Raw genomic sequence first — 22,153 nt, 5'->3', positions numbered from 1 at the left:
ATCCCCAAATATTCCCCTCGCTGTCGCATCTTTGTACCTTTTCCAACACCATTCCCATGGCCCAGAGAATACTCTTTCCAACTCTTCTCAGTTTCTACGTTCATTCAGTCATTAATTCCTCAAATAAATATGAGATGGGGGGCTTCCCTGGTGGCGCAGTGGTTAAGAATCCGCCTGCCAATGCAGGGTACACGGGTTCGAGTCCTGGTCCGGGAAGATCCCACATGCCGCGGAGTAGCTAAGCCCATGCGCCACAACTACTGAGCCTGCACTCTAGAGCCCGCGAGCTACAACTACTGAGCCCACATGCCACAACTACTGAAGCCTGCGTGCCCTAGAGCCCATGCTCCACAACAAGAGAAGCCACCGCAATGAGAAGCCCGTGCACTGCAACGAAGAGTAGACCCCGCTCGCCTCAACTAGAGAAAGTCCGCATGCAGCAACAAAGACCCAACACAGCCAAAAATAAATTAATGAAATAAATTAATTAATTTAAAATATATATATATATGAGATGGGCATCTAATTTTGTGCCAGACACAGTTCTAGGCACAGATAATACAGCAGTGAAAGAAACAGACAAAAATCCCTGCCTTCATGGATCTACACAGAGGAGTCAGAGAATAAGTAACACGTATAACAGGTCACACAGGAAAAGGTGCTTTGGAGCAGGAAGAAAACATAAATGAGGATTAGAGTGGGAGAGGGGCAGAAGGGGTGGAAGGTGGAAAAGGGTGCAATTTTAAGGCATCATTTTGAAAGTGATATTAAAGACGTGAAGGAGCTGAGGGGATAAATAACTGGGACAAGAAGGTTACAGGCAAAAGGAACATCAACAGCAAAGGCCTCAGGCAAAAGTGGGGCTGGTGTTTCAGCCTGACATTCTGCCTGTAAAGCCCAGCTAGAGTGTCACTTATTCAGAGAAAGTATTGTTTTGATTCCTAGAAATCAGAATTATTCATTTCCTCAACACTTTATCTGTATCTTCCTTAGGGCACCTTGAATAGTGAAAACTCTCACTGATGAATTAATCATAAAAGTCAGGTAGAGCAAGGAATCATTTTTTAAAATGACACATACATATTATAACCATTTTTAACTTTAAACATATAAATGTACATTCATTTCCCCATGTAGCATCAAGACCTTTGGGTCTGCCAAATGCAGCTCCCCCCTTCCTTGGATAAACCACACTCATAATCCATTATCTACAATGTCTGTTTTCCTCTCTTTTACAGTAGAACAGGACTTAAAAATACTTGCAAAGTTTTCTAGGAGCAGAGTCCTTCCAGAGATTTATAAGGTTTCCCCAATCTGTTTCAGCTGTCTTGACCACAATGTAATTCATTGAAAGGCAATTCTTTCAGCTTCGTGCCTTTATCAAGTCTTTCCAAAGCAATGCATAAAAACAATTCCTCGTGCATTCACATTTCATCTACTTGAGTAATATTTATTAATTTATACTCACAAGTACCAGTGGTATAAGTAAATCAGAGAACAAACACAACTGATTCTTGGTAAGCAGAGAAATCAAATGATACACAGACAAACCAGAGTTAACCTACCGCTGGAGCATTTGTGTGCTGTGGGATTTGGACAGTATGGTTTACTAAGGGAATGTTTAATACAGAAAGTTAAAATCAAGCCCAGCAAAGGATCTGAATAGACATTCTTCCAAACAAGATATATAAATGGCCGTTACGCATATAAAAATGTGCTCAACATCATTAGGGAAATGCAAATCGAAACCACATTGATCCACAACTTCAACTAGGACTCCAACTAGGATGACTATAATCAAAAAAACAATAACAAGTGTTGGAGAGGATGTGGAGAAACTGGAACCCTCATACAGTGCTGGGGAAAATCTAAAATGGTTGCAGCTCCTTTAGGAAAGTTTGCTAGTTCCTCAAAATGTTAGAGTTAAACAAGAAAATTGAAAACATATGTCCACACAAAGACTTGTACATGAATGTTCACAGCAGCATTTTTCATAACAGCCAAAAAGTGTAAACAACCCAAATGTCCATCAACTGACAGAAAAACAAAATGTGCCATATACATCCATACTGTGGAATATTACTCAACCATAAAAAGGAATAAAGTTCTGATACATGCTACAACATGGATGACTCCTGAAAATGTCAGGCTAAGTGAAAGAAGCCAAACACAAAAGGCCACATACTGTATGATTCCATTTATATGCAACGTCCAAAATAGGCAGATCCATAACGTCAGAAACAAGATTAGTAGTTGCTAAGGGCTGGGGGGAAAGAGGAACATGGAATCACTGTTAATAGGTATGGGACTTCTTTTTGGGGTGAAATGTCCTGGAATTAGATAGTGGTGATGACAGTACAACTTCGTGACTATACTAAAAATCACTTAACTGTACACCTTTTAAAAATTCCAATGCTGTCAGTGTTCAATAAATGCTTACTTTTGAGTGGGGTGGAGGGAAGAGGGAGAAAGCCCAGGTCTAGTAAATAGAAATTTCCTGTGTATATTTATAAGAGGCTAACTAACCACCTCTGTTGGAACATAAGGCCCTTGAAGGCAGAGATGACCTCTCATATATTCCCTTAATATCTAGTATATTAGGTTATACTAAGTAGGTATTCAATCAAGTTTCATTAAATAAGTTAATAAACACCCACATATTACATACCAGGGATCCAGAAGTGTTCTGATCAAGATTTTATACTAATTAGGAAAAATTCACTTTTTATTCCCCAAAATCCTGAATTGCCACTAACAAGGCACTTCTCTTAGGTCCCATTTGTTTATTTTTGTTTTTATTTCCATTACTCTTGGAGATGGATCCAAAAAAATATTGCTGCAATTTATGTCAAAGAGTATTCTGCCTATGTTTTCCTCTATGCATTTTATAGTATCTGGTCTTACATTTAGGTCTTTAATCCATTTTTAGTTTACTTTTGTACATGGGGTTAGAGAATGTTCTAATTTCATTTTTTTGTTTATTTGTTTGTTTGTTTATTTTTTGCCATGCCACACAGCTTGCAGGATCTTAGTTCCCTGACCAGGGATCAAACTTGAGCCCCAGCAGTGAAAGTGCCGAGTCCTAACCATGACCACCAGGGAATTCCTTCCAATTTCATTCCTTTACACATAGCTGTGCAGTTTTCCCAGCACCACTTGTTGAAGAGACCATTGTATATTCTTGCCTTTGTCATAGATTATTTGACCATAAGTGCATAGGTTTATTTCTGGGCTTTCTATCCTGTTTCATTGATCTATATGTCTATTTTTGTGCCAGTACCATACTGTTTTGATTATTGTAGCTTTGTAGTATAGTCTGAAGTCAGGGAGTGTAATTCCTCCAGCACCGCTCTTCTTTCTCAACATTGCTTTGGCTATTCAGGGTCTTTTGTGTTTCCATACAGATTTTAAATTTTTTTGTTCTATTTCTATGAAAAATGCATTGGTAACTTGATAGGGATTGCACTGAATCTGTAGATTGCCTTGGATAGTATGGTCATTTTATTTATTTATTTTTTTTTTAATTTATTTATTTTTGGCTGCGTTGGGTCTTCATTGCTGTGTGCAGGCTTTCTCTAGCTGCGGCAAGTGGGGGCTACTCTTTGTTGCGGTGCATGTGCTTCTCATTGCGGTGGCTTCTGTTGCTGCAGAGCACGTGCTCTAGGCGTGTGGGCTTCAGTAGTTGTGGCTCACGGGCTCTAGAGCGCAGGCTCAGTAGCTGTGGCGTACGGCCTTAGTTGCTCCGCAGCATGTGGGATCTTCCCAGACCAGGGATCGAACCTGTGTCTCCTGCATTGGCAGGATTCTTAATCACTGTGCCATCAGGGAAGTCCCAGTATGGTCATTTTAACAACATTGATTCTTCCAGCCCAAGAACACAGTATATCCTTCCATCTGTTGTGTCATTTCAATTTCTTTCATCAGCGTCTTACAGTTTCTGGAATATAGGTCTTTTGCCTCCTTAGGTAGGTTTATTCCTAGGTATTTTATTCTTTTTGATGTGATGGTAAATGGGAGTGTTTCCTTAATTTCTCAACAAGGCACTTCTCTTAATCTGAAGTTTATATCATCCATTTATACCATCCTTACCACCACCACAATCCAGAGGATCCACTTCTAATTCCCGGGACATTTTAAAAACCTACTTCAAATTCTCCACCTTACGTCTCTCACCAATGCAGCTTGTTGGTCTCTCTGAATGTTTTTCTTTCTCTTTAACCCCATTCCCTAAGACATCTATGTCTCACATGTTTAGCCTCATTTTTTCTTCTCTAACACCCTAGAGCCAAAAAAGACTATTATCATTATCTTCACATTATAAATGAAAAAAAGGGGGAGGGGGGGCATGTCTAAGGTTACCTGGTCTCCTGGGTTCAAGGTTCATTTTTCTTCACATAAATCCTGTATTTCCAAACTTTTTTCTCTTTGGATGAACATGGAGCTTTCTGATAAGTTAGATTTTTAAAAGAATAAGTACAAATAAAAAGATATAAAATCGAAACAATAAATATAAAGTCCAGAATGAGTGGAGAACTGAGACAGAGGACAATTTTTTTTTAAAGTCTTGTTTAGAACAAGAAGAGATAAACAAAGGGCCCATTGCTTAGGGAAGATGTTGTAATATCAAGAGATAACAGGGATAATACAGATCCTTTCAGTTTCTTCTTTGTTTATGTAATCTTCTCCAAAGAGCATGACCTTCAAACTAGGAAAGGTAGAACTCTGATAAAACAAAGCTAACATCTAAGGTAAGTGGCATGGAAAGTGGACAGTAATGGAATAGAGAGCTAGTTCAAAAGAATTTGCTTTCTGATCCAAACAAATCATACTCCATGGTACTGAAAAAACTTTAAGATCTGACTGCTGATTATCTAAGCTATTTTGACAAGGTGCCATAAGACCAGAAATGAGAGAATGCATTCTCAATTTTCAAAAAAGGAGAAATGGAAATCCAGAAAAAAAATCCATAAGTAAAGTTGTCACATATCCACTGAAAAACTCTAGAATGGGTAAATAAGTTTTTGAACACAATAAAAAGAAAAAGCCACCATGTGCTCTTGATTAAGGCAGACTATACGACATTTGCTTTTTGATATGATTACTAAAATGGAAAATGGATGATACAGACATATATATATATACTGATTCAAACAAGACAATCTGACAGAATCTTTTAATGATAGGCTGGCGAACAAAATGGGAAAATGTTGAACAGCAGAAGCTCAAAAATCTGTTAAATGCAACTAGGAGGATGCATAGCTGGCTGAACATCTGGTTGATTAATGTATCAACATCAACCAATTTAGAAGGAAGTCTGCAGTAAAATATCACATAGTTCCATTCTTTTCCACAATCTAGACAACTTCTATTAATTTAATAAAGCCACAGATCTGCTCTTCACATTTACAAGGGCCACAAAGCTGTGAGTGACCCAACTCACACAGCCAGACAGAATCAGGCTTCAGAAAGGTCAGAGTAGGCTGAAATGATGGTCCAAAACCCAAAATGAAAATCAACAGGGAGTCAAGGCCAGCATTTAGATTTTAAAACTCAAACATGTAAAGGAGTAAACTTTGCGGAAAATACCTGGGTAATAAAAACTACTAAAAAAATCTATGCACAATCTCAACCTGCATTAATAGATGCGTTATGTTCAGACTGGAGTATTATAGCTTTCTAATTAATCAACTTTAAAAAATTTATTTTCCGGGGCTTCCCTAGTGCCACAGTGGTTAAGAATCCACCTGCCAGTGCAGGGGACATGGGTTCGATCCCTGGTCCGGGAAGATCCCACATGCCGCGGAGCAACTAAGCCTGTGCGCCACAACCACTGAGCCTGTGCTCTAGAGCCCGCGAGCCACAACTACTGAGCCCACGTGCCACAACTACTGAAGCCCGTGCATCTAGAGCCCGTGCTCCGCAACAAGAGAAGCCACCGCAATGAGAAGCCCGCACACCGCAATGAAGAGCAGCCCCCTCTCACCACAACTAGAGAAAGCCCACGCACAGCAATGAAGACCCAACGCAGCCAAAAATAAATTTATTTTTAAAAATTTTAGGGCTTCCCTGGTGGCGCAGTGGTTGAGAATCTGCCTGCTAATGCAGGGGACACGGGTTCGAGCCCTGGTCTGGGAAGATCCCACATGCCGCAGAGCAGCTAGGCCCGTGAGCCACAATTACTGAGCCTGCGCGTCTGGAGCCTGTGCTCCGTAACAAGAGAGGCCGTGACAGTGAGAGGCCCGCGCACCGCGATGAAGAGTGGCCCCCGCTTGCCGCAACTAGAGAAAGCCCTCGCACAGAAACGAAGACCCAACACAGCCAAAAATTAATTAATTTTTTTTAAAAATTTTATTTTTCATATGAATCATTCTCAGATCTTCATCCTAGAAAGAGTTAGGACAAGAATCTACAAATATCATTGAGTTAAAACTCTAGCTTTAGACCCAGTTATTCAAGTATATCTTAGCATTAGGAAACATTTTATTTGATGAGCCTAATTTACTGTTATATATATCAAAATATCAATATACCCTTGAAAGAAGACTCAGATATTATTAAATCCAAATCCCTCTTTTAATAAAAGAGGAAACTAAGAAAAATTAAGTAACTTGCTCCAAATCACACAGTTGCTTAGCAAGAGCCAAAATCCCCAAATCAGTCCCTTTTTTCCACACCATGTGGGTTTCCAGCCCTGTATGTCCTTTCTTAAAACTTGTACTATCCACAAAGAGTTAGAATGCATACACAAAAACATCCGTCAATACACACTTTATTTTGCTAAGGACAAATTAGCTCAGCAAGAACAAATAAGCACATTAGCCCATAAAACATTTTGACATGGTGTGATCACTTACTAGTTTGATAACCAGTATTTGTTACAAAAAGGCATTCTATTATACAAATGACTTTTATTTTTAACCATTAAAGTGTGATTAATGGTTGAAGTATTATCCCATATTCCACTTAACATTAGAAAAATAGGGACTTCCCTGGTGGCGCAGCGGTTATGAATCCGCCTGCCAGTGCAGGGGACACGGGTTCGAGCCCTGGTCCAGGAAGATCCCATATGCCATGGAGCAACTAAGCCCGTGTGCCACAACTACTGAGCCTGCGCTCTAGAGCCCGGGAGCCACAACTACTGAAGCCCGCGTGCCACTACTACTGAAACCCGTGCACCTAGAGCCCGTGCTCCACAACAAGAGAAGCCCGTGAGCCCCAACTAGAGAAAGCCGGCACGCAGCAATGAAGACCCAACACAGCCAAAAATAAATAAAGTTTTTTTTAATTAGAAAAATAAAGTAAAAGTTATTTCATGGATGGAAAAGTTTTAATGGACACACTGTTGTTTACTATGCTAACTCCTCCCCCATCATAAAACATGCCATTATGAAAATTATTAAAAGATTTTTAGACCTTCAAACCTTAACAGCAGGCCAAAGGTTTTCTTCATGTAGGGTAGCATAAGCATCTGTGCTGAGGCCCTCTGGCTCCCTCCTCACTCCCCCAAAAACAATGCCCCTTCAAGAGCCCTTTGGGTACAAAGGTTGTCTGGCAGGCAGACCAGCGAGATTCCCTGTGGCCTGTCCACCCTCTCTTTCCTCCTCTCCCCCATCCCCCGTGCTGCTTCTCCCACCCTTGGTTCAAAGAAGACAAGTGGAGAATGAGAACTGATAAAAGGGCAAGTTAGCAAGGCTGTGGCTTATGATCACTAGCATCCGCCAGGCCAGCTCCAGGAGGACCTACCCACCCCTAAATGAGACCTGGAAGCGTCTCCTTGCCCCAGGGCTCCTCTGGGACCCGTTGTGAAAGGAAAAGGGAACTTCACGGCCAGGATACCCTCCTCCACAGTCTCGTCCCCAGCAGGCTCTTTGTTTCCAGCAGCTGCGGGGATGCAGATGGCCTTGGAGAGAGGGGAGAGGTCACTCCCGTGCTCCCGTGGCTGCCAACCTCCAGGCCCTCCCGCAAAGCAGACAAACGCACGCACACGATCACTCCCTCGGAACCGCTTCCCTCTTTCCACACCACCTTAACCCGGCTCACACCTTGCTACACAGAGGCACTCCCTGAGACCTAACTGCCTCTTTCTATTAGCCAAATCCTACACAGGATGATTCCCTAGCTAACCTCCCTGTGAATCGACACAAACGAGGTTCACCCCAGGACCCGCACCCTTCCTGCTCAGTGCATACCCCCGGCACATCCCAGAGCTCCTGGCTTCACCCAGCGCAACACACAAAAGCAGAGGGTCACTTCCCGGGCCCCAGGACCTTCCCTGCTCATATCCACAGACCCGGGGTCACTCCAAGCTCCGAGCGCCCACCTCTCAACCCAAAAGACACACACACACTGTCACTCTACTTGGTCAATCTGCGTCCTCTGGGCCACCCGTTCCCTTTACCCACACGACCCCTCTGAGACCCGAGTGCCCGAAGAAGGAATCTCCCCAGCGCACGGTCACTCCCCTGGCTCCTCCCCGTCACACATACACACAGAAAATCCCTGCCTGGGGCCGCCCTCCCTCCCCTGAGCCTTCACAACACAAACACGCGCTCCCGCGTGTACACCCACGATCACACCGGGGGCCCCGGCCGCTGCCTCCCCTACGCCGGCCGGGCCTCACCTCCTCCCAACACTCCCGGCCGCCCGCGCCCAGCCACCCGGCACACACGGACGCACGCACAGCCACTCCCCGGCCCCACGCCGGTCCCCAAGCCCGCACCGCGCGCTCGCGCCCTGCCCCGCGCCCTCGCTCACCCTCGGCCCCGCTCCCGGGACCCCCACGCCCGGGCCCGGCCCAGCCGGGTCGCGGGGACCTGCAGGGAGGCGGCAGCGGGAGCGGAGGGAGGGAGGGGCCGCAGGGGCGCGCTCCGGCCAGTCCTACCTGAGCAGTTGATGCTCTTGCCTTTGCCGCCGGGACAGTCCCCGCCGCCGCCGCCGCCACCCGGGGGCTGGTTGGACGCACGGCTCCCGGGCAGAGAGAAAGCGAAGAGCAGAAGCACCGACGTGTAGCAGCAGAAGGCGAGCGGGGGCGCGGCCGGCAGCCGGAGCGGCGCCTCAGCGGCCGCGGCGCCCATGACTGGCGCCCCTGGACGGCGGGAAGCGCAGGGAAGCGCAGGCCCCGGGCATCCAGCCGCGCGCCGGGAGCCCCGCCGCTGCCTCGGCGCCAACTACCAGCCGCGCCGCTGCGCCCGGGAGCAGCCCCCCAGCATCCCCGCCCCACCCGCAGCGCCCGCCAGGCCCGGGCCCGCCGCGCTCGGGACGGAGTCGGAGGGTCGGGACGGGTGCGCGCGAGGGTTCGAGCCCGCGCCGGGGAGACCGAGGCCGGGGGACGAGCGGGCGCGCGCGCGGTGGGAGGGGGTCGTGGGGCGGGGGTCGCGGGGCGGGGGCAGGCCCAGCCCCTCGCTCGCCTGCTTGCCTTCCCTTTGTGTCCGCAGCCGTCGCCGCCGCGTCACAAAGACCCCGGCCCGCCCGGTGAGGGGAGCGTGACAGAGCCGCCGGCGGGAGGGGTGGCTGCGACCCCGCCCCGCGCACACCCCCAGCGCTCGCGCCGGCAGCTCCGCCCCCGCCCGCGGCCGGCGCCGCCTCCGGGGGAGCTATTGTTCCTGCGGCGGGGCGGGAGCGCGGGGGGCAGGAGGTGCTGTCGCCCTTAGGTCCGGCCACGGGGGGCTGGCGGGCGCCGAGGAGGCTCCGAAAGCATTACCCTAACAGACGTTTTTGCCGCCCTTTGCGAGCATTTTTGAAGCGTTTCTTTAGCCCAGCAGTCTGGGTGGGAAAAGGGCAGGTGGTCTATGATATAGCTATTTTCTAGGTGAAGAAACTGAGCCGCGGAGAAGTGAAGGTGACTTGTACAAGGTCACCTACGAGGAAACGGGCAGGACCCCAGAATTGGAACTCAAGTTCTGACTCCAGCTTTGTAGTTCTTAGAGATGGGGATAAATGGCTAAAGTACTCGTATCCTCATCCCCACCCTATTCCCACAAACGCCAACTGAATTTAAAATAGTTTTTAAAATTCTATACTGCCCTCTCCCCCTAATAATAGCTAATATTTAGATAGGATTTGCTACATACGAGACCTGGACAACGTACTTTACATGAATCCCCTCCAGTTCTTTTTTACAGCCTGCAAGGGATTTTTCATTCTCATCCCCATTCTACAGAGGAGGAAGTTGAGACCCAGAGAGGTAAAGTGATCTGACTCCCAATCCAGTGCTCTTCCTACCACATTGTGCAAAATGAGACCCAGCCACAGGCAGTAAGAGTATGGACTGAATTGTTTGAAATTCCTCTACTTTTTTCATTCTATTATGCTGCCTCTCAGCTCAGAAGGAATTTTAAAATCTCATTGAAAAACTGATAAATTTGACTCAAAATTTTTGAATGTGTGGAAAGCCACTACAAGCAAAGCCACATTAGGGATAATGTCTTCAATATAAATAGGAGACAATATGCTTAATATAAATCAGGAAGAAAAAGTTGATATAGTAGAAAAATGGGAAGCTAATGTCTTATTCACATAAAATACAGACAGTAAATGTATGAAAAGATACTTAAACCCACTACTAGTAAAAGGCAGATTAAACCTACAAAACTTTTTTTTCCTGTTGATGACTAACAAGACTTAAAAGAAATGACAAAACCTAGCACTATTAATTTATATGTTTGAGGAGGGCAATTCGACTATGTATCAAAACCTTTAAAATGTTTATCCTTTAATCTAGCAATTCCACATATTGGAATTTTGCCTAAAGAAATAACTGGACAAGTACACAAAATGTCTGTGTGGATATCCACCAGAGCCTTTTTATAATAGTAAATATAATCTAAATATCCATCTATGGGAACTAAAGTATGGTACCTCTTTTTTTTTTTTTAATTATTTCTTTCTTTATTTTTGGCTGCGTTGGGTCTTCGTTGCCACGCGAGGGCTTTCTCTGGTTGCAGCGAGTGGGGCTACTCTTCGTTGCGGTGCACGGGCTTTTCATTGCGGTGGCTTCTCTTGTTGCAGAGCATGGGCTCTAGGCGCGCGGGCTCAATAGCTGTGGCTCGCAGGCTCAGTAGCTGTGGCGCACGGGCTTAGTTGTTCCATGGCACGTGGGATCTTCCTGAATCAGGGATCAAACTCATGTTCCCTGCATTGGCAGGCGGATTCTTAACCACTGCGCCACCAGGGAAGTCCCAGTATGGTACCTCTTTGTACGATGGAGTATTATGCAGTTTTAACAGTGATGATTGGTTAGTGTTTACTGACATGGAAAAAAATGATACTAATGAGTATGTATAAGAAAATCCTATTTTTCTGAAATAGGCATGTGTGTGTACACATCCATAGGAAAAACGTTCAGAAGAATACACAACAATATATTAGCAGTGGTTATCTCTGAAAGGTGGGCTTACAAATAAAAGATTCCTGTTCTTTATACTTTTCTATATTGTTCAAATTTTTGTCAATGAAAATTTTTATTGTTATAACTTTAAAAAGCTATTTTCTTTTAAATTATACTTTTATCATGCTTTTTATATAAATTCACATTTGTAACATTTTATTAAGATTGCCTCAAACCTCTAAACTGGGCAGTGGCATGGCAATTATTCAGCTAAAATTCAACTGGCTTCTGCATCAGGTGTGATCTCAGGTTCCTAACTGCTAAGCCACAGCTGAAGGCTCCTCTCAGACCACTCCTTCAGCAGCTTCTCCCCTAAACTTGACCTCACCAGTAATTTTTTTCCTGCCATGTGTTTTGACTCTCCCAGCCCCAGTCTGCTTTTAATTTTCATTTGACTGCTAACCGTAGCCCAGGCAGAAATACTAAGAGGAGACAATCCTTAAATAAAAAACAAAACTCCTATGGCCATAAATCACAGCTAATTTACTTCTGCATCTTTCTCTAAATCAGCTAAGAAAAATTCAACACAGATTTCTCAAAAGTTTTCAAATTGAAAAGGATTGTACTTCAGAAACAGGAGTTCTCTGACTTCAATCATCCAGTCTCAGAGACGAAAAAAGATCTTAAGAGGTACAAACTACCATGTATAAAATAAATAAGCTACAAGGATATATTGTACAGCACAGGGAATATAGCCAACATTTTATAACAACTTTAAATGGAGTATAATCTATAAAAATTTTGAATCCATATGTGGTACACCTGAAACTAATATTGTAAATCAACTATAACTCAATAAAATTCTTATTGCTTTTTTAATTTGAATTTTATTTTATTTTTTTATAAGCAGGTTCTTAGTTATCTGTTGTATACATAATTAGTGTATATATGTCAATCCCAACCTCCCAAATTAAAAAAATCTTAGTGGTCATTTAATAGAACCCCCATCACATGCTTTAATATTGGTGACCCCAAAATGTCAGATAAAAAAAGAGTGGGGGACTCACTACATAAAAACCACCCAGAGAGTTTTAAAAGAATATAGATTTCTGAATACCACTCCAGACATTCTGGGGGAAGCTCAAGTATCCCTTATTTATTTTAATGTTCTCTAAGTAATTCACATGCACTGCCAGTTTGGAAACCCCTGGCCTAACCTTATTAGTCAGTTATTGCTCCATAACAAACAACCACAAAATGTCAGCAATGTGCTATAGTAAACATTCATTTCTCATAGGGCTGGGGGTTGACTATAGGCTTGGCTGGATGGCTCTGCTCTAAACTGCAGGTTCAGCTTGTCTTGGCTCCTGTGTACAGGTTGAGTTCTGATCTTCTCCAGGAGTATTCGCTTTGGGGTCCCAGCTGAAAGGGCAGAAGCTACCTGGGGGAACCTCTTTTTATGGAGGTGGTAGTGGTACAAGGGGCATGCCCAATTGTGCAAGCACTTTTCACACCCCTGTTTGTACATGTCTGCTAACATCCCACTGGCTAAAGCAAGTCTCATAGCTGAGCCCAAAGACATAGGGGTAGAGGAGTCTATTCTTTTTATGGAGGTAAGAAGGAGTGACTATGGAATGAACATTTTTTAACAATAATCTATCAGAGATCCCATACTTGAACACCGTTAGTTATGCGCTATCAGAATGTTTTCAGTTCCAAGTAATAGAAAACAAACACAACCCGAATTAACTTAAACTAAAAGAGATTTACTGGCTCAGGTTTAAAAAAAAAAAAAAAGCCAGAGGTAGTGCCCTCTCCTGTGAGTTGGTTTTGTCCCCAGTAAAGCTTCATTCATGGAAAACATTGCATTCCTTCAGGAAATCTTTGTGAGCATCAGCTGCATGCTAGGCATCACAATAGCCTCTGGGGGAAAGAGATAGTCCTTCCTTGCTGGGGGAGGGGGGGGGCGTACATCTAAAAATTAATCATTACAACTCAGTGTGATAAACACTAAACAGACATAGAGTGGGGGCGGAGAAGAGGAGTAAATGGCAAATCCTACTTCACACTCCCAACCCAGCCAAAATTCAGGCCTTGCTGGACCTCCTGCTGGAGGGTCTAGCTGCATAATGAAGCCCTGATAAGCAGTAATGAGAACTCTGGGACTGACAAATTGGCCCTGGTAGGAGAGGATCACAGTACTTGAGTTCAGTCCAGAAACACTGGAATGATTTATGGTGCAGCCCCCGTGCAAGCCTGGGACTGACCTCTGACCCAACTCAAGAAATTGGACCCCACTTCCTGGGGGGGGGGTCTTTTTAAAAAATGAAAAAAGTAGGAAGTTCCCTAGTGGCCTAGTGGTTAGGATTTCGGGCTTTTACTGACGTGGCCTGGGTTCAATCCCTTTTGGGGGAACTGAGATCTCACAAGCCTCAAAAACAACAGTAACAACCAAAAAAAACAAAAAAACAAAAAAATGGAAAGAATGGATAAAGTCATTCATTCATTCAGCAAATTTATACTGAAAGTCTACTCCTAGTCCCTGAAAATACAGTGATGGGTACAACAGATCTGGTTCCTGTCCTTATGAAGCTTACTGTCAAATATTAATCAAACAGTTATACGAATAAAAGTAAAATTGCAACAATGTTGACAGAGGCTATGAAAGGGAAGGTCAAAATCTGAAAGAGTGACACTTGTGCTAAGATCAGGAGGATGAGTAGGAGTTAACTAGGTGAAGAAGGATTGTTCCAGGCAGAGGGAACATCAGAGCAAAGGGCCTGTGAACAAGAGGGTCTGAATGCTGGCCAGCATACTGGGGACAGAGAACAAGATCAACCGGCTTTAAACTTCATTCAACAAATATTTACTGAGCACCTACTATGGACTATGCACTGTTCTAGATGCTGAGGAACAACAGTGAACAAAACAAAGTCTCTGCCTCTCACAGAACTAATAGTCTAGTCGGAGAGACCCCATAATAATATTGGTGAAAGAGAATAATTGTTGGGTTGAGCCATGACAATAGTAACTATAATTCACTGAAGACCTACTATATCCCAGGTACTGCCAGGCACTTCCTATTTGTTGTCACTGATTAGTTCCATTTTATAGATGAGGAAACCGAGGCTCCTGAGGTTAAGTAACCTACCTAAACCACAAAGCTAGGAAGTTGGAGTCACCTGGCCCCATCTGACTCCAAAGCCCCACCACATCACGAGCTTGAGCAGGTGGAGAAGCATCATCACCCGACACAAGATGGAGCAAAGAGGGCTTCCCTGGTGGCGCAGTGGTTGAGGGTCTGCCTGCCAGTGCAGGGGACACGGGTTCGAGCCCTGGTCTGGGAAGATCCCACGTGCTGTGGAGCGGCTGGGCCCGTGGGCCACAACTACTGAGCCTGCGCGTCTGGAGCCTGTGCTCCGCAACGGGAGAGGCCGCGATAGTGAGAGGCCCGTGCACCGCGATGAGGAGTGGCCCCCGCTCGCCGCAACTGGAGAGAGCCCTTGCGCGGAAGCGAAGACCCAACGCAGCCAAAAATAATAAATAGATAAATAAATAAAAATTAAAAAAAAAAAAAAGATGGAGCAAAGATTGGCACCACTAATACTGCACCCACCAAGGGGTGTGCACAAGTCATCCTGAGCCCCCTGCCAGCGCATCAGGAGACTTTTGTTGGAGCTTCTTGTGATTACATGCAGGGATTATTGTGATTACATTGCTTGTAATTACCACTCCAGTTGAAGGCACCGTTCTTGTTACCCACATGGCCTTAATGGTCCTCAATTCTGTAGATGGGCAGAAGCCAAGGAGGCCAGGGTTACAGACATCTGAACAAAAAAGTGCTATGGGAATTCAAAGAGTAGCCTTACTCTGCCTGAGGAAAAGAGACTTCAGCACTATAATTCTGTCGATCTGAAAGGCTTCTCACCCAAACAGTCCCTGTGAGTGGGTAGAGAGACTGAGGAGGCATCTCTGGGTTTTGCCTGCAGGTCTTCTTGTCATTCAATTGTTCGGTATTGCGCTGAATACAGAATGAAGATTTTCTCCATCTTTCAGCAAATGGAAATTTTCAGCTGCAATTCAAAAATTTCTCCAAGGGTTTAACTCATAAAGGATTGTACCAAAGAAATAGCTTCTCTGACAAAGACAATCACACATAAATTGCAGTAAGAGGTATAGCATAGTAATTAAGAGTGTAAGCTCTGGAACCAAAGCATCTGGTTTTGCATCATAACTCTGCCACTTGCTAGTTTAATGACCTTGGATAAGTTACTTCAATTCTCTGGACCTCAGTTTCGTAATCTGTAACATGGAAACAGAATTCTTACTTACTTCATAGGGTTGTTGTAAGGATAAAATGGGTTTGCATAGGTAAAGTGCTTTGAACAATGCTTAGTACACTGTAAGTATTCAATAAGTAATTGGCTAGAGGTAGTAGTGGCATAGTAAGCAAATAAATGTTAGCTGTTATGAGTGGCAATAGCCATTAACTGCATTTATATACTAGGCTAAGAGCGCCACTTGTATTATCTAATGTAATGCACCCAGAAACCTAATGGGGAGGGTGCTATTATAATATGATCCTCATTCTGTAGATGAGAAAACTGAGGTTTGGAGCAGTTAATTATTCGTCCAAGGTTACACAGCTAGTGGGCAGTAGGACTGGGACTGAAATCGAGGTCTGTCTGACTCCAAAGCCTATGGTCACCTTAAGAGTTAAAGTCAGCAGTCAAAAGAGCTCATCTGACCTGGCTGGCTACTAGAGAGACCTGCAGGAGGGCAGCCTGGTGACTGGCAAGGGCAGCCAAGCTACTGGAGGGGAAAGTTGTGACAGTTAGCCAGGTAGGTCAAAGGGAAGGGACACGAGGTTACAGGCAAGAGCCTGGGAACTTGAGAATGGCATCCATTGGGCTAAGAATCATGAAAGAGAGATAAAGCAAGGAGTTAAGTACACGGAGGAATTAGAGCGAGTCAAATGGAGCTAAATAATTCTATTTTACCACTGTGTATGTTTAAGTATGTCAGCTTGACTCTGTATGTACACATATGTACTGAGCATATGTCATTTGCCTATGTGTATATATATATGTAATGAGTATATCAGCTTGCCTCTGTACATATGCATAAGTGCCAAGCATATGTCCTTTTACTCTCTGTGTGCATATGTAGGGAATGAGTATATATAAGGTTGCCTCTGGGAGAGTGTGTATGTCTGCATATTTGAGTGTGACAGCTGGACCCTGTGTTTGTACATGCACATTTAAATGTGTGTATCCATGCACACATTACTGTATACAGCAACTCATCAGTACATGTACGTGTGAAGTTGAATTGAGTCGGTGGTTTTCTAACTCTTCTCCCTTGGCAACCAGTTGAAAATTATTCCCTACAGTCTGATGGCCTTGGGACTCAGCATCAGGGTCAACATAGTTAGACTTGGCACTTAATCTGGGTTCCTAATTAAGGGAGTTGTAAGGGTGAAACAGCAAGACCACATCCTAAAGCTGTTTCTCTCAAAGCAGAACAATAGTGGTGAGACTTTGGGCAGCTCTGATAGTGGTGACTTCAACAACAATGGGAGCAGGGGTCAGGGCAGGGCATGGAAAGCAGTGACAGTAGCCGCATTCATCCAACAATATATAGAGATTGCCCATTATGTGCCAGGCAACCGTGTTAGGCAGTGAGGATGCAGAGGTGAATCAGATAGACACAGTCCCTGTCCTATTGTCTAACAGGAAGTCACGCTTTAAACAATCAATTAAAATTATGAAGGGTTTTGCAAAGGATGTGTAAAAGCACCAGACAGGGACCCCTAACTCCTAGGGGTTGGGTACTAGTACCAAGGAAAGCTTTCCCTAAGATGTGATATTAAGCCAAACCTGGGAGACTGGTGAAGAGTTAGAGGGGGGTAGAGAGGGAACAGTATTCTATGAGGAAAGTTCAACATGTAAGAATGATAAAGAATAGGGCAAGTTTAAGAAACAGAGAAAAGGCTGCTGTGGTTGAAGCCTGGAGAGTGAGGAGTCAGATGACACAAAGGATGAAGTTAGAGACCAGACCACACAGGGCCTTTTAAGCCAGAATAAGGATTCAGATTTGATCCAAAGATTATGAATGGGGAATAACCTGCTCAGATTTATGTTTTTAAAAGATTACTTGGTTATGAAACACTGTAAGTCAACTATACTTCAATTAAAAAAAAAAAGATTACTTGGTTATATGCATGAACTGTAAGGTATGTTAATTGTATCTCAATGACACTGTTGAAAAATAGCTTGGGCTGTAGTGTGCAGAATGGATTGGAAAGGCAAAATGTACCCAAGAAAATCATGGGAGAGCTATTAGTGGTCTAGGTGAGTGATGATGGTGGCTTGAACTAGGGAAGATGGGGATAAGTAAATGAATTAGACAGGTTAAAGAGGTAAAATCAACAGAATTTGATGACTGGCTAGATGTGGGAGCTGAGGGAGAGAACATATCAAGCCATGGTTATCCCTAGGTTCAAGAGTGTTTACTAAAATAGCCACCTCTGGAGAAAAAGCCAGTTTGGAGAGAGGATGAGGAGCTCAGTTGTAGGCACACTGAGTTTGAGGGGCCACTGAGGCATCTGTAACAAGACATCCAGTAGCAGTTGGATGTATAAGTCTGGTGCTCATAAGAGATTTACAATGGACATGTAAGTGTGGGAGTCATCAGAGAAAAAATTAATTGAAGTCATAGAAGTGGGTGTGACAACTTAAAAGTATATGAGATACAGTTGACCCTTGAACAACATGGATTTGAACTCAATTCAAATCAATTGAGGGTCCACTCAATTTTTTCAATAAATAGGTACTACAGTACTACACCATATGAGGTTGGTTGGCTCCTCCAACGCAGAGCTGTGGATTCGGAGGGCCAACCGTAAAGTTATACTCGGATTTTCAACTGTGAGGAGGGTTGGTCCCCCTAACCCCAGTGTTGTTCAAAGGTCAACTGTATTATAAAATTAGAAGAGGGTCTAGCCTGAATCCCTGAGGAATTCCAATGGAGGGAAATATGAAAGAACTGCCAGAAAATTAGGAGGAAAACCAGGGAAAGAACAGGGTCACAGAGACCAAGGAACAAAAATGTTTCAAGAACGAGGACATGGCTAACTGGCCAAATGCTGCTAAAAGGTCAAGCAAGACAGGTACTGAATAGTGTCCAATGGATAGAGTCACTTGAAGTCATTGGTGATCTTAGCAAGAGCCATTTGGTAAAGTGGTAGGGGCAGGATCCAGATTGGAGCCTCCTGAGACATGAGTAGGAAGTAGGAAGCGGAGACAAAACGTTTGGACAGCTTGGCTGTGAAGAGAAGAAGAGAAACAAAGCTAGAGGTGACTGGGTGGAGAAGGGACTTCTCGAGATGAGACTGTAAAATACTTAAACAATGATGGAAAAGATCCTGGGATGGGGGAGTTGACTATACAACACAGGAAAAAGGATAATCAGATGTGTAAGATTCTTGAGAAGACAAGGAGGGGTGGAATTCAAAGCACGGATGGAGGGACTGACTTTTGAGGGAAGACACTTTCTTCTTTGAAACAAGAGGGAAGAGTGGAGGCTGATATGGGGGTGGGGTTGGGGGTTGTAGGTATGGTATTGGTATTGAGACACTGAGGAACATCCTGGATCTTGGCTTCAGGGTCTCTTTCTCCAAAGAGAAAGGGGTGAAGTAGGAATAGTGGGTGGGGGAGTGGCTGCATCAAAAGGTAGCTGAAGGCAGCTTTGGCCCCCTGTAATCTCCATCAGCTCCCTCTTAGCCTTTCCACCCCAGTCTTCATTACCATCTTTGCTGTGGGCAGTTGCAGTCTCTCAATCTTATGTAAAAAGTTACTTTCTCTTTAAACTGACTTCTGACATGCAATATATACAGCAGATACCACTTCAGATCAAGTACCCCGACCCCTCCCTTTCAATTGGATTACTGCCCCAAGTCCCTACTACACAGCAATTTGGGGTCAGATTTGAGAAGGAAGAGAAAATTGTGAAGTGGTCATTGATGATAAAGGAAGAGAAAGCACATGATTTTCCCCAGTAGCGCTCAGGAGAGATCGACAGCACCAGAGGCAGACACGAGAGGAACCCTGGAGTAGGCGTGCTTAGAAGGAACTCAGGAGCCTTTTCTCTCAGGTGGGCATTTATTGGCATTGGAAAAAGAAAACGACACCTCCTACTACTCACCTCTGGCTCGGGAGTTCTGAGGGAGATGGCCTCTTATGAAAGTTGGAGCAAAGTGGACCCTATGCTTTCTGAGTAGTCAGGCGTGACTTGAGGTGACCTAAATTCAGATTTTCTCCAACCTGGCATACCTTCTTTCTGTATAAATGCTGGCAAATGGTCAAGATTGGTTTAATCACCATTTTGAAATCCCCATGAAATAATTGATTTGAGTAATCATCATTGATGGATGCTAAAACCATGGGGTGAAAGGTGGCTGGGGACAGGATATTCAGAGAGACTTAAACTATCACCCCACATATAACTAATTAACTATGAGTGAAAGGAAGTAACTTTATAATGGAGAGATCTAGCAGATGCTGCCTTCTCCAGGTGATCAAATTTAGCCTCACCAATGGTGGGGCAGCTTTAGACCATGTGGCTCCTGAAACTATGTAAAGAGAGGTACATGACGTTATCTATAAAATAGTCTTGCCAAAGAAGTTTAACCTGAATCTAATCACGAGGACGTAATCAAATAAATCCAGAATGTGGGGCACATTGACGAAGCCTGGACTTTATAAGAAATTTAATGTCATGAAAAACAACAAAGGAGAGAGATTTCTTCTAGATTAAATTAGACTAAAGACACAAAACAACCAAACGCAATAAACCTTGATTGGATCTGAGAAAATAAACAGCAATAAAAGACATTCTTAAAACAACTGGATAAATTTGAATGTAGACTACATATAGAAGCTATTACTGAGTTAATATTAATTTTCTCCAGTGTAATAATGGGATTGTGGACGTAGGAAAATGTTCTTATTCTTAGTATATGCATGCTGAAGAATTTAGGGGTGAAGTGTCAAAGTCTGCAACTTTCTTTCAAGTGGTTCAAAGAGAGAGAAAAGCAAACTGTTAACAATTGGTGAATCTAGGTGAAGGGTAAAAAAAGGATTTTTAAAAAATTCAATGCAATCTATTTCATTACTTCAGACTTTTTTTTGCCATGACCTTGGATAGCTTCATGCTTATAAGCATAAACTGTGCTTCTTAATACGCTAAATTAGATTGAAATCTTTAAAAGCATCATAGAAAGAAAATTGCTCTGCAAAGCTTTTTAGACATAAAAGAACTTCTAATTTGTGTAGGACTATAAGTGAAGATATGGTAAAGTGGGAGAAAGAGCCATGAAATAATAAAAAGAAAACTTTCTGGGAGTTGAAGACCTTTGGGTCTAGCACTTAACCACCGGAGATGTCCGTTTCCTCATCAGCAAAGTGGGGCTAATTGTATCGCCTTCATTATCCTGCTGTACAGGCACAGGAGAAACAGGATATAAAAAGACTTTATAAACTGGTAATGGGAATGGAAATAAAGTGATTTTTGTTATCATACTATGGTGATGTCCTATTAGCAGTGGTTCTTCAACTTTATTACACCTAACAAGCAACAGGGAAGATTGTTAGAAGTTTAGATTCCCAGTCTTGCCCTCAGAGATTCTGATTTCAGTAGGTCTGGGCAGGGGCGCAGAACTTGCTTTGGGAAAGCACCCCAGATTCTCTGATGCAAGGGATCTGAAACACTTAGAGAGCTGCCCTGGAAGTTCCTGTGATCTAAAATCCTTGCTACTCAATGTTTAGGCCATGGATCATCAATATCACTGATACCTGGAAGCTTGTTAGGAATGCAAAATTTGGCCCTAGCCCAGACTTACTGAATCAGAATCTGCATTTTTAACAAGATGCCCAGGTGATTCTTATCCACGTTAACGTTTGAGAAGCACTAAATGGCAAGACTGATGGGTGACCTCTCTTTTTTGCCTTGGTCACTGATTCTCAGCTTGCTGTCAGACAGAATTGGGTACCACCTTTGCCATTGCTGATACCTTTAACCTCACTTAGCTTTTCTCTGCTTCTCTTTGTTTCTGGCTCATCAGTCCTAGCAGATGTTGATAATCATAACCAGCCATAAGCAGACTAATCAAAGCATACTAACTCGGGATCTAAATCTAGTTAAGCTAGGTATGTGATTATTTTTCTTACTGTGGTGAAATACCATAAAATTTACCCTTCTAACTGTTTTTAAGTGTAAAGTTCAGTGACATTAAGTTTATCCACATTGTTGTACAACCATCTCCAAAACTTTGGGTATGTGATTTTGAATAAGACACTTAACCTCTCCAAGCTTCATTTCATTATCTTTAAAATATGGATAATATTACCTACTCCTACAGAGTATTTTAAGAATAAAATGAGATAATAGATGAATGTTCTTAGCACCCATAGAAAATATTCAATAAATGCTAACTTCCTTCCATTTGAAGCAGGTTTTCAGGCAGCCCTGGATGTTTACAACAGATATCATCTACTGAAATCAACTGATAAAGTTTTAAAAGCAAATACAAAAATCTACATATTCTGGGCACATTATTGCCTTAGAATAGGGCAATCTGTAAAATAGAAGTATTCTATAATTTATAGAAATGGGCAATTTAAAAGAGCTAAAGTAAATAGCAGCCAGTTACAACTTATTGGGAAAATTACATTTTGGGGAGCAACAACCTTTCTGTGCCCATTATATAGAAATTCTTGTGTTGCCTATATTTAGATTGTTTTAGAAACAGTTTAAGTACAATCGTTA

At 43.4% G+C, this 22,153-nt stretch overlaps 1 protein-coding gene across 3 annotated transcripts in view; it reads right to left on the bottom strand.

The window, feature by feature from the left end:
- The window catches only part of TMEFF1 (transmembrane protein with EGF like and two follistatin like domains 1), a 93,167-nt gene extending 83,624 nt beyond the window's left edge, over positions 1 to 9,543 (bottom strand). The window contains exon 1 of one of the 3 annotated variants that reach the window (XR_014247898.1): positions 8,882 to 9,543. Coding sequence is in view for 2 of the 3 variants with exons in the window: in XM_082404121.1 (XP_082260247.1) it covers positions 8,882 to 9,074 (193 nt within the window). In the remaining variant the exon portion in view is untranslated. The remainder of the gene's footprint in view (positions 1 to 8,881) is intronic. The other 2 variants (XM_082404121.1, XM_082404122.1) reach the window with 2 other exon arrangements.
- Between the last annotated feature and the right edge of the window lie 12,610 nt (positions 9,544 to 22,153).

The sequence above is a fragment of the Balaenoptera borealis genome, assembly GCF_965194805.1.
Source record: "Balaenoptera borealis genome assembly, chromosome: 8".
NCBI lineage: Eukaryota > Metazoa > Chordata > Mammalia > Artiodactyla > Balaenopteridae > Balaenoptera > Balaenoptera borealis.
The sequence above is the reverse complement of the archived record's forward strand: the minus strand, read 5'-3'. Positions and strand labels throughout refer to the sequence as shown.